Here is a 13,561-nt window from a genome sequence, read left to right as displayed (position 1 = left end):
CCTGTCCGCTTACCAACACATAGTGTATAAGCCAGGAAAGTCTCGAAGGGACACCTGTGAAGATGAGCAGAACTCCATTCCCTGCAGCCCTCACATCCTGGAAGCTGAGGTTCCATCGCACGGACGAAGACTGAGGATGACGGCGAAAGATGTGCTTTTGATTGTGTTTATTTATATGTGTTTTTATATTCAGGAAGGTAGAGGTACCGACACTCCTAGCTGTGAGGTATGCATTAAGACTACGAGAACAGGTAACCATATTTCCCAAACCCTAATTTGGCATTCACAATACGAGTGTAAAGGAGATGTATCGAGATGTAGATACTTAAATATAGATTATAGTGTGTGCCATTTAGGAGTAGGAGAACCTAAGTGCTTCAGTCCGGAGTATCAACCTCGTACAATTTGGTTGACTCTCAGGAATGGAGATCCTCAGGGGACCCTAATTAATAAAACGGTGTTAGAATCCGTACATTCTTCGGGTGTTCTGCTATTTGATGCGTGTAAAGCGATATCGAGTGGTAGAAAGCCGTGGAATGTATGTGGGGATCTTAGATGGGAGAGGACGTATGGGTCTAACGATAAATATATTTGTCCCAGTAGCAAAAATAAATATGTAAGTCCTAGATGCCCAAATAGAGATTATAACTTTTGCCCATATTGGTCTTGTGTGGGGTGGGCAACTTGGGGACAGACAGTAGATAAAGACATGATAGTGACTAAGTTGCCGACTAGCCCTTATTGTAAGTCTATGGAATGCAACCCAGTCCATATACTTATTAATAACCCCGACAAGTTCCTAGATAAGTATGGAAATTTATTTGGGTTTCAGATATACGGGACGGGTTTAGATCCTGGGACATTATTGTTTATAGGAATAGAGACTGATACGGTATCCTCCCAGACTCATCAAGTATACCATTCCTTTTACGAAGAGATGAGTATAGATAATAAGATCCCCCATAATGCTAAAAACCTGTTCATTGATCTAGCTGAAAGTATTGCCGGTAGTCTTAATGTTACCAACTGCTATGTGTGTGGAGGTACTAACATGGGAGACCAATGGCCTTGGGAAGCAAAGGAGGTAATGTCCGGTTCTGAGGCAGTTGACCAATTAATATCTTCACAAGCCGATTATCAGATGAGTGTTAGAGGTAAATCTGAGTGGAGATTAAAGACCTCCATCATAGGTTATGTTTGCATAGCAAGGAAAGGAATGATGTATAATACTTCTGTAGGAGAATTAACTTGTCTAGGGCAAAAAGCTTATGATGATGATACAAAGAATACAACTTGGTGGTCGGCTTCAAATGTCTCAGAACCATCTAACCCGTTTGCTAGATATGCCAGTTTAAAGGATGTGTGGTTTGATTTATCCATCACATCTACCTGGAGAGCCCCAGCAAATTTGTACTGGATCTGTGGTAAGAAAGCCTATTCGGAGTTGCCACAGGACTGGGAAGGGGCATGTGTGTTGGGTATGCTCAAACCATCCTTCTTCTTGTTACCGATTGAAACAGGTGAGACTTTAGGTGTTAAAGTGTATGATGTGAATCATAGGAAGAAAAGGGGACCCTTAGAGATAGGCACCTGGGAAGATAATGAATGGCCTCCCCAGCGTATCATAGATTACTATGGGCCAGCCACGTGGGCTGAGGATGGTACCTTTGGTTATAGAACCCCTATTTATATGCTCAACCGTATTATAAGATTACAGGCGGTGGTTGAGATTATCACAAATGAGACATCACAAGCGCTCAATCTTCTAGCGAAGCATAATACCAGGATGAGGACAGCAGTGTACCAAAATAGATTAGCCTTGGATTACCTTTTGGCAGTAGAGGGAGGTGTATGTGGGAAGTTTAACCTGAGCAATTGCTGTCTTCAAATAGATGACGAAGGGCAAGCAATAGCTGAGCTTACTAGCCATATGGTTAAACTAGTGCATGTGCCTACTCAGGTATGGAAAGGGTACAATCCAAGTAGTTGGTTTGGTAGCTGGTATGAGTGGTTTGGAGGGCTTAAGGCAGTGGTAGGTGGAGTCCTACTGATTTTACTGTTGTGTCTACTCCTACCGTGTCTTATACCCTTAGTAGTTAGGTCTGTGCAAAGCCTGATAGGAACTATAGCAGAGAGGAAGGCTGCTGCACAGATAATGGCCATATATAAGTATAAGGCTTTAGATCAGGGAGAAACTATGCAGGAAGATGAGTGTTGAAAAGATTCACATCATAAGAAAAGTCTGGTCTGGTTCATGGTAACCTGAGGTATATGCAAACCAAGGTTAAGTGATGCCTCAAGTAATTGTGAAATATCAGAGGCATCAAAGGGGGGAATGTGATGTAATTCCAGTAAAATACAAGTTTAGCAGGCTAAGATTGCCACAAGGCATATGTATGTATATGTGTTTGTAGTATCAGTTGGTTAATTACACGTAGCTAAGATACTGTCATCACTGTACTGACCAGGTGCAGGAATGTAAGAACTGGAATTACGCGTCCCTCTCCTTTGTATCAGATGAGCCACGTGGTTAGACCGGATGGATGAGTTTAGACTCTATTTATTAAATAGGTTAAGGGTATGTGTGGGTGTAGTTAATTGTGGGAGGAGCTACAGTGCTATATAAGGAATGTACTCTATGTATTCAGTACTCAGACTTTGCTGTATTTTGGTGACGCTAGTCCCTCTGAGTCCCGATCGGTGATCCAATAAAGAATCTCTTCCTTCCTGAAGAAACCTGTGTCCATCTCTCTGTGCTTGGCTTCCGTCAGTTTCTCCGGTATCAATATCATAATTAATAACATGGCTAAACAGACTAAGACTATAGGATATGGTTATAGCAAGGTAGAGCACTGATTAAAAGCCCACTTCTGAAATGAGAATGTAGCATTAAACAGGAGTTAAGAAATTGGCTGCTAAAGGTACAAGTGAAGGCAGGGCCAGTGCTAGGATTTTTAGCTACACAAATATGCATTCACCCCCTCAAAAAAATAATGCATATTCACCTGTCTTGTAGTAACCCCCCCATGTTGAATTTCTTACACCTTTTGTGCACTGGTGTATTTTATTTCTCTTTAGTGTGTCTTACAACCCCTTTGTGTGTCTCTTACCTCCAGCTACTTTCTGTGTCTCATTCTTACCCCAGCCCCTTTATGTGTCTCGTACCCCAGCCCCTTTTTGTGTCTCATTCTTACCCCAGCCCCTTTCTGTGTCTCTTTCTTACCCCAACCAATTTCTTTATATCCTTCTCCACAACAGTCCCTCAGCGTGGCTTTTTTTCTCCTCACACAAAGTGGGGAGGGAAACACAAAACAGACTGAGGGGAAAAAAAGCCACACAGAGGAACTGTGATGGAGAAGGATACAAAGAAGCAGGGATATACAGGGATATACTTTCATATTTCCGCCCCCTCCACATAGCCTGCAGCAGACACCAGGGTAGGAGGTTGGGCTGGGCAGGAAGAGGCTGGGCTCCACCGGCAGTAAGATCTGCGTTTGGCCACACTACAAGAAGTGACGAGCTGGAAGGGAGCACAGGGAGCTTTCCTCCTGCCGGTTCAGCCCGACATTGCGCCCCTAAGGGGGCCATCTTATGGTAGTGCTAGCTCTGAGTGAATGTAACCACTGGGTAGCACATCAACATTTAATAAGTAAAGTATTGTACATGTCTGGCCATCTTAGTGAAGTAATACATTTTTTGAGCTGCAAAGATGCCCCATATTGTGCCAATTTTGTACCGTCATTAATATTCTACATTTGATCAACCAAAATGAGTAGGTTGCAATTTATACCAGACACCTCCCTGGACTGACAAGGAAGGAGGGGACATAGTTACATAGCTGAAAAGAGACTTGCGTCCATCAAGTTCAGCCTTCCTCACATTTGTTTTTTGCTGTTGATCCAAAAGAAGGCAAAAAAACTGATGCTAGGCTAAGGAGTCTTGAAGGAGAAGCAGAGGGGAGGGGTGTAGATGGATACAAAGTGGCCAAAATGGTAGGACAGTTATAAGGACAGTTAGGGGAGGGGACTTACCAGTCAGCTCTTGGAAGTGCAGGGATCCTGACTTTCATTGTCCCATTTGCTGACCCCTAACACAAAAAAAAAAAATATACATTAATCAACAGAATTCTAAACTTACCTGTTACCTGAGTTTCTGTGTGAGATGGACGTTTCCCAGGAGTCTTTGGTGGCCCTGTTGAAGGCTTACCGGGATGCACATGGAGCAGGCTCACTGGCAGCGGTGCTGGCTGGCATGGATGGTGTCTGCAGTGAAGAGGCAGTGCCAGTGGATGGAGGGCGGCCGGCCAGGCGTTCCAGGCCGCCGTCGCGACTGTCTCCCAGCCCGGTGAGGGGAGGAAGAGAGGGAAGAAGAAGCCGGTGCTCAGAGGTGGCTGGGGCTGTGGGGCCGAGCCTTCCGACGTTCCCCTGAGTGGCCCAGTCTCAGGTGAGGGCTGCGGCTGTGTCCGGCGGCCATTTTCAAGATGGCGGAGTGGCGGGAAGATCACAAAGCCCACCTTCACTTCCGGCGCGGCCGGAAGTTGCGTCAGGACGCCGGTCACGCACGGACGGCGCACCGCCAGTGACGTCAGCAGACGGCGCCGGGTCGCACCCGGAAAGCGAGGGAGACTGCAGGACTTGGTAGTTCAAGGGGTGCCGCGGATCGGGCGGCAGCCCCTAGGCTCATTCACTGTCAGGATGCCGGCGGTCGGGAGGCCGTGTCGGCTGCAGCCCCCCTGGGAGCTGGGAGGCTCCAGGGCGATTCGGATGAGGAGTCAGAAGAGGAGAGGGACGGTGATGGAGGGCGACCCCTACACCTGCTCCCATTCGGTGAGTTGGCATGCGCTGGCGTCTGGGGTTCTGCAGGGGGGGTCAGGGCAGGATAGTGAGGTGCTGCGCCTGCTGAGGCTTTTAGTGGATGGGCAAGCTAGGGGTAGTGGTCAAGGGGCTCAGGGTCAAGTTTGAGTGGATAGTCTAGGGGGTGGTCCTGGGGTAGGGTGCGGTTCTTTTCTCCCTGGGTGTGAATTGGCTCCGCTAGGTTTACACATGCCATCTGAGGTGCAGGAAAAGATTATTCGGGGTGAGTATGTGGATCTCCTTTCTCTTGTTCCGCCGGACAAGGAATCAGTGGACAGACCTCGGCGTGGTGAACAATTGGAAGGCGAGAAGGGTAAGGCTATCCCGCGCACGTTTGGGAATTGGCTGCAGGCATTTAATACCTTTGCTAGTGTCATAGTGCGTCGCTTCCCGGAGAGGGCCCCTTTTTGGCTATCTGGACTTAATTTGGGGCGCTTACAAGGTTTATGGGGGCAATGCTGGTTCAAATATTACCAGCAATTCCGCCAGAAGATGGCGGCGTGTCTGGGCATGGGTTTTGGGGTGCAAGACGGCAGCCTTTGGCTGCTACTGATGACCCCGTGTCGTCCCTCTCCCTTTCCAGAGGCTGCCGGCGTGCCTACGGGTACGTCGGTGGGTCAGAGAAAAGGAGTATGCTGGCTCTTCAACGAGAGCCATTGTAAGTGGTAAGTTCCTGTAGATTCCTGCACGAGTGTGCCCACTGCGGGGGAGCCCACCCTGCCCTTCGCTGTTTCAGGAAAGGTAGACCATCCGCTGCAAAGGGCTCTGGTAGGGACGACGTGTCTCGCTGCGAGGACTCCGGTGAGCGTGGAAAGGATGCGACCGTGGCTCGACAGGTATCCTAAGCGGGATGTCGCGGACCTTTTGTTCGATGGATTCACGTCGGGTTTCTGGATTCCATTCGTGCTGTCGGATGAGGGTCGGTTTGCCGACAACCTTCGGTCCACTCGGGGAAAAGAGGGCTTATTATGGGAAAAATTGGAGGCGGAGATTCAACGGGGACACATGGCCGGCCCCTTTGACTTCCCCCCTTTCCACAATTCGACAGTGTCTCCGTTGGGTTTGGTACTTTAAAAAGGATCCGGGAGCTTTTAGGTTAATTCACCATCTCTCGTACCCTGCGGGGGCGTCGGTAAACGATGACATCTACAGGGATGTGTGCAGGGTGCGCTATGCGTCCTTCGACTCGGCATTGCTCCTTCTTCGGCGGGCCAGTCGTGGGGCGTTATTAGCGAAATCGGACATTGAGTCCGCCTTTCGTTTGTTGCCGGTTCATCCGGATTGTTTCCACTTGTTAAGGTGTTTTGCTAACGGTTCCTACTATTATGATATGTGCATGCCCATGGGCTGCGCTATCTCTTGTTCTTATTTCAAACTGTTTTCCGCGTTTTTGGAGTGGGTCACGGCAAGAGTGTCGGTCTGGGTTCCTTGACGCATTACCTGGACGACTTTTTGTTTGTCGGTCCGTCGGGTTCTCAGGATTGCCTTTCTTTGCTCCAGGCCTTCCGACATGTGGCGGCGGATTTTGGAGTTCCAGTTTCGAACAAAAAATGGTTGGCCGGTGTTGGTTCTTTCGTTTCTGGGTATCAAGATTGATACCGAGAGTATGGTTTTTCGGCTCCCAGAGGAGAAGTTGGTGGTGTTACTTCGTCTGGTTGACTTGGTCAAGGGTTCTAAGAAGGTTCAGTTGCGTCAAATGCAGGGCCTTCTGGGCCACATGGTTTTCGCGTGTCGGGTCTTACCGATGGGTCGGGCATTTTGTCGCAGATTGTCCTTGTCCACGGTGGGGGTGAGGGAACCCTTCCATTACATTCGGATCACGAGGCGCCTTCGGGCGGATCTGGCAGTGTGGATCTCCTTCCTACGCCGTTACAACAGGCACTCCTGCTGGTTGAGGGAGGCCACCTCTAATTCTGCGTTAGAGCTCTTTACAGATGCCTCAGGGTCCGTTGGTTTCGGGGCGTATTTTAGGGGCCCAGTGGTGCGTGCAGGAGTGGCCTGAGGAGTGGCGGTCTTTCCCGATTAGATGGAATCTGACCTTTTTAGAGCTGTTTCCGATAGTGGTCGCACTGGAACTGTGGGGTGAGGATCTTTGAAATCACACGGTGGTCTTTCACACGGACAACATGAGTGTTGTTCATGTGATTGCCTGGTCGTCCTCCTCGTCTCCTCCAGTTTTGGCGCTTCTCCGGCGACTTGTGCTTCTTAGTTTGCAGTTTAACATTTGGGTGCAGGTGCGTCATGTCCCGGGTGTGCAAAATGTGGTGGCTGACGCCTTGTCTCAATTGCAGTGGGAGCGGTTTCGCGAGGCAGCGCCAGAAGCGCAGCGGATCGGTCTGACGTGTTCCGGACTCCTTATGGAAGCTCGATTTCGAGGCCTGATGGGCTTGGTGTCGGATTCCTTGGCGGAGTCTTCTTGGAAGGCATACCGGGCAGTGTGGAGACAGTGGCTGTCGTCAGCACGGGACAGGGATGTATCTGCGGAACAAGGGCGTCTGGAGGCGACTCTAGTGATGTTGGAGGACATGGTCAAGTGAGGTAGGCCTTGCGCGGCAGCAGAAAAGCCGCTGGCTGCACTGTCCTTTCTGTTTCGTTTCATGGGTTGGCACGATATCACCAAGGAATTTGGGATTCAGAGAGTGATAAAGGGGTGGCGTCTGCGGCTGTGCCCGGATCGTCGTCGCCCGATTTCGGTGGAGATGTTGCGACGGATTCTCTCAGTGTTGCCGACGGTCTGTAGTTCAGAGTATGGTTCCAAGTTATTTCATTTGGCCTTCTCGTTCTGCTTCTTTGGAGCTTTTTGCATCGGCAAGCTGGTTGCTCCTAGTAAAGGGAAGGCCTCGCCGTTGGCGTTGTCGGATGTGCGGTGGTCTCCTTCCACCGTTGACATTCTTGTGCGGCGGTCTAAGACGGACCAGGTGGCCCGGGGTGCCTGGGTTCGTTTAGGGGCCACGGGGGACGAAGTATGTCCGGTTGGGGCCTTTCACGAATTAGTGAAGGTGCGTCCGGAGCGGGGGGGCCCATTGTTAGCTCACTCGGATGGGTCGCCTCTGACGCGGTATCAGTTCTCGGCGATGCTGCAGAGAGCGTTGGCCGCTGGGGGGATGGATGGTCGAGGGTTTTCGGCCCATTCCTTTCAGATTGGGGCTGCCACTCAGGCAAGTTTATTGGGCGCATTGGTAGGTGGGAGTCGGGGCGTTTTAAGTCATATGTCCGTCCTCATATGCTGCAACCCTCTTCTCGTTGTAGGTGGTCGGTCCCGGTAGGCCAGGCCTATGGACGGAATTTGGGGTTCTCATTTGACTTGGCCCGAGTCCGGTGGAAGGGCATTAGGGGTCTTCTATGGCATCAGTATACCCAGAATTTGTGGCGCTGCGTAAGTTTGTCTCAGGGCCGGTGGTGGCGGTGGTCCATGCGGGAGGCAATGACTTAGGGGAAACCAGGACAGTGGACCTTCTCCACGCAATTCGACACGACTTGGCGAGATGCATGGCGATATTTCCGGACATGACCTTGGTTTGGTCGGAGGTGGTTTCCAGGCCGTGCTGGTGCGCGCTGCCACACTCACGCGGTTTGGAGAAGAGCCGGCGCAAGCTTAACATTGCCGTAGGAAAATTCGTACGGCGGATGGGCGGGGTAGTTGTCCGACATGTGGAGCTGGAGGGTGATAACCGGGATTTGATGAGGAAGGACGGGGTACACTTAAATGCTATCGGGTTGGATATCCTTAATACGGGTTTACAGAGCGGGATTGAGGCTGCGCTGTTGGCGGGGGGCACGATGACGACAGGAGGCTTGAAGGGAAGTCGTCATCGCGGTGGCGGGAGTTCTGGCCAGCGCAGGCAGAAGTGAAGAAGTTGCCAAGGAGGCTTGGGGAGTCGCAGCCTGCTGGGAGCTGATGGCGGAGGCAGGCTGCTCTGGACTCATGGTTTGTTGGGATAGACCTGTCTGTTGGGCAATCACCCCAACAGCTGAAAGTATGGTTTTGTTGCTGGCATGTAAGAATGAATAAAGCTGTGGCCGTTGCCCTTACCCAACTTAATACGGTCTCTTGTGTGTCATTGGGAAAGTGGGGCAACGGGTTGGTTGGGCATTACAGCTAGACAGCAGTCATGTAACTTCACACAAATTAGTGAAGATATAAGTGGGGGTAGCTGTATTCAGATGTTGCTGAACAAAAATGTATTTATGTAGTAAACACAGTTTATAAAACACAGCAAACATTCACATAACTATAAAAAAATGCATGTATGCCCAGCGAACCTGCACTATAGAGAGACAGGCTGCTGAGTGAAGAGGTCAGAAATACATTAAAATCACCAGGTGGAGATGCTAGTATGTTTGAATAGCCAAATGCGGTGATGAGAACAGTCTCCATACAGAGCCATAGGGGTGGGCAAATAGTAAATCCCCCACATGTTGTAGAACTGCAACTTCCATCATGCTTTGCCATTTCAAGATGCTGACAGATGTCGTTCTACAACATCTGGAGATCTATCATTTGCCTAGCGCTAAAGCATTTCTTCTTAACAGGGACCTTGATAATATGAATGGCATTGGCGAGGTAATAAATTCCTCAGCTAAAAAAACATTTTAGGCAAGTAAACAAATTCTGCAAACCAACTTCATACACTCTCCCCAATTGAGAAAAAGTCCTCTATTGCAGTTCGGTTAGAGACACGGTAGAAAACTGTTATTAAGGACATTATCTGAGACCTTATAAAATTATGTTAACCAATAGGGATCAAAGAAATTACACTGGCATTAAGTAACGGCACTTGTTCGGTCTACAAAAAGTAATTTCGTAGTTAGCTGTAATCTGACCAGAAAGGCTCTGAGACATGGCAAAGAGGGACAATGACAACTTTCAAAATATTTCAATAAAATATATGCGTATCATACAGTACAAATAAGCAGTTGATATATTTGTTCCTGTAACCTTACAAAAATTGTTAAAGGTTTATACAGGGAATATTGCTGTACTCGTAAATGTAGAGGAACAGAATTTTTCTTATTATTGTAGTGCACATCAGGTTTAGAAAATACACAGAAAAAATAAAATGAATAGCACGAATACAGAGGAATAATGAGGGGGGCGGGGCCGGACCGCCGAGCTGGAAGGTCGCGTGTAAGATCAGCTCCTGCTATTAACCAGCCTTTAAAGCAACTAAATGCTAAAAATACATTACCTATGGACCGACAGTAACGGTACTCAGCGCCGAGGAGATGCTGGATCCAGGGCGAGGCCGGCTCCATGAGTTTCAGTCCCCTGGAGGGAAGGTAGTCGACAGCCCGGTTGAGGCCTTCGCCGGCAGTGAGTGGGGCGGACGGCCGCTGCCCCACTATCCTGCCTATCCTGCCAGAATGCACTCGGCCAGAGACCCAGCTCCGGACGGAACCGGCCCTGTTCCCCCCCTATGGACCGGGGGGGGGGGGTGATCCCGGTCCTCACCCAGCGGCTAAACAATCCAGGCCCAGCGACATTACCACTCAGCTTGAGGACCCGGGCGCAAAACACAAAATGGCGGACGCCATGTGCGCCACGGCAAAAAAGATTGTTATCGCACCGAGCCCTCAGCAATGAACGGGACCTCTGGACGGTGCCCCAGGGAGGCGGAGAAGCCCACGACCCCCATACTTCACAATACAGACCTTCATGGGGATCTCAATTGCCCCTTCACCAAGCAACATCAAAGGCAAACAGGGAAGGTAACTTGACGGAACCGCTGACAGCGACTACTTACCACAGAGAACAGGGACTCTGTCTCCCAACGACGTGCTCCCACAGTGCGCCTGCATGCATACCCGCCGTACACAAAATCTGCAAAGCGGCAGTTCTAGCGAGGGGACGCAGGCGGCACCCAGCGGCAGACTTTCCTGGACTCTCTACTGCTTACCCCGGCGGACTCTGCCCTTCTGTTGCCCGACCCTGGCGGTCTTGGTCCAACACGTTTGGGGCCCACAGGACACCAAATACTGGACTCTGCCTGAATAAAACTCCCAACCAGGAACTAACGCTACTCACCAGACGAACCGGCGCCCAGCACTGAGCGACTGACAGCACGAGGGGAGCACAACCACCCCCAACAGGGTAGCGGATGAACCACCTTGGACTGGGACTCAATGACAGGCAAAGTGCCTAATATCCCCTACCTTTTCACATCCCAAACGAACTCTCATGAATATATGCAATCAAGCCTTAACACCACTTCCCATTGCTCCAGCCATGGACCGCAGGGGGAGGCTTTACTTGAGACCAAGCAACCACAAGATAAGCAAACCTACCTATAGCCTAACCCATAATCACGCAAGCTGCATTAGTTACTCAGCACACATAGCGCATACACCACAATCTCTACTGTCAAGCAGTCCATATAGCCTACCAAGCACAGTGATAGTTATTTTCACCCCTTTGCTTAGCAACCTGCAACAAGCATATACAATACGTATAAATATCAGCATATCAATAGGCTGTTCAAAATGTCTAGCTAGCATTGTATTGTGGTTGTATCCCCTAACACACCATTAACAAATACAATGCCTACAACCTGCATCACAACTGTCTAGCTAATCAACACACCTAACCTGCTGAATATCACTTACTCAAATGCTATCTTAAAAAGATAAATGTTCAGTCAAGCTTGTTATCTATATATATAAAAAATGTGCAAACTTATGTGCCACAGTTTAATTTCTGTAATTACTGAAACATGCCGTTGTGGCGTCTGTTGATAACCTGTAATTATCTGCACAACCAAAATAAAGATTAAAAAAAAAAAAAAAAGGAATAATGAACATACAAAATATGAAGCAAATATGCATTGTTGTATGTGGATGGGAAAAACAAACAAAAGACACAATACTAATACAAAAGGGAAATTGCCAAATGCATACTTGCCAATATTGTCAAGAGCAGAAATGCTTTGAAACCACGTGGTGCAGCTGCTATTGTGTTTAAATATCCAGAAGATGTAATGATAGCAGTCCTCTTGCAGAGTACAGAGCACTGGCGTACATACCGCAGTCGCAGGGGGCGCAACTGCGACCGGGCTCGTCACTCCAGGGTGCCCCGCCACCCTGCAGACTCATGCAACTGGGTACCTGCGATCATCATTTGAGCCCCGGCCTGCCGCATGTTAAGGTGCTCATAGGGGAGCACATGCTGTCAGGGCCACCTGATGAAGATGGATTGTCAGGGGGCCGGTCAGCGCTGCGGAGCTTTAACAGCACAACCGGGCCCCCTGTGATGAGATCATCACTGCTGGGAGGAAGTGACTGCCCGTCACTCCTCCCAGAAATCACACAGAGCCCGCGCGGGAGGAAGCAGTTGGGAGTCAGAGTGGGAACTCTGACTCCCATCAACCTGAGCCACCAATGGACCCCAGGGAAAGTCACCCTCCTGCACCTACAAGGTAGGAAAAAGGAGGGTGACTTAAATATGATGTGTTTGTGTTTGTTTGTATGGGTCTGTGTCTATCTGTCTGTAAGTATGTGTGCCTGTCTGTTTGTATGTATGTGTCTTTGTAGGTATGTCTTGTGTCTGCCTATATGTATGTGTCTTTGTATGTGTGTGTGTCTGTCTGTATGTGTGTGTCTGTCTGTATGTGTGTGTCTGTCGGTATGTGTATGTGTCTGTGTCTATCTGTATGTATGTATGTGTCTGTGTCTATCTGTATGTATATATGTGTGCCTGTCTGTTTTTATGTTTTTATGTATGTATGTGTCTATGTATGTATGTATGTATGTATGCATGTATGTATGTGTGTCTTGTGTGTATCTGTGTCTGTCTGTATGTACGTGTGCCTGTCTGTCTGTGTGTATGTGTGCCTGTCTGTCTGTTTGTTTGTATGTGTGCCTTGTCTGTATGTATGTGTGCCTGTCTGTTTGCATGTGTCTTTGTATGCATGTTTGTCATGTGTGTGTGTGTGTGTCTGTCTGTTTTTGTGTCTTTGTATGTATGTGTGTCTTGTGTGTGTGTATGTCTGTCTGTATGTTTGTGTCTGTATGTATGTGTGCCTGTCTGTCTGTTTGTATGTATGTGTCTTGTCTGTATGTATGTGTGCCTGTCTGTCTGTTTGTATGTATGTGTGTCTCTGTATGTATGTGTGTGTGTGTCTGTCGAGGGGGGAGAGTTAGAGGAGGGGAAGAGGGAGGGGGCTTGTGGGAGTGAAGGGGGGGCCCATGGATCAGTTTCGCACCGGGGCCCCATGGGTTATGTGTATGCCAGTAGCATTTATTTCTAACAGGGACCCAAATTATTTACATGACACAGTATTAGCTGGGTGACCCAGTGTACAATTAAAATATTAACACTGTATTTTAGTATGGAAGGAAGTATATTATGTAAAGCAACTTTATTCAATTTCCCAAAAGTGAAAAGGTCCTCTATTGCACTTCTGTTAATGCATTCCATGAAACATATGCAGAAGATATGTTTTCTTAAGTAGACATAATTCAGTTTTGACATTGAGTAGAAATGTAGTAGCTTTGCTACTGTATCTTTTAGAATGTCCATCAGTCCTATCAGGTCATGTGACCAGAAAGCAACAGTTGTAGTGACAGTTGGAGTGGAATAAATTGGCCATAATTACAGTGAAAAATCACAAGAAACAATATCAAACTCTATCAATTTCCAGCTAACTAAATAACAATTAGATACCCTACAGGTTATTATGTCAAAAATATGGAATATGGAGTTTATTCACCAA

The 13,561-nt window shown here is 48.5% G+C and overlaps 1 protein-coding gene across 1 annotated transcript; it reads left to right on the top strand.

The window, feature by feature from the left end:
• Positions 1-826: 826 nt before the first annotated feature.
• LOC134585815 (endogenous retrovirus group 3 member 1 Env polyprotein-like) lies at positions 827-2,152 on the top strand (the record flags this gene model as incomplete). The annotated part of the gene is made up of 1 exon (XM_063441285.1): positions 827-2,152. A coding segment is annotated over one exon (1,326 nt), but the record flags the coding sequence as incomplete, so codon positions are not given.
• Positions 2,153-13,561: the final 11,409 nt, after the last annotated feature.

This window comes from Pelobates fuscus, chromosome 2, assembly GCF_036172605.1.
Source record: "Pelobates fuscus isolate aPelFus1 chromosome 2, aPelFus1.pri, whole genome shotgun sequence".
NCBI classification, from domain to species: domain Eukaryota; kingdom Metazoa; phylum Chordata; class Amphibia; order Anura; family Pelobatidae; genus Pelobates; species Pelobates fuscus.
This window is presented reverse-complemented; position numbering and strand designations above follow the sequence as displayed.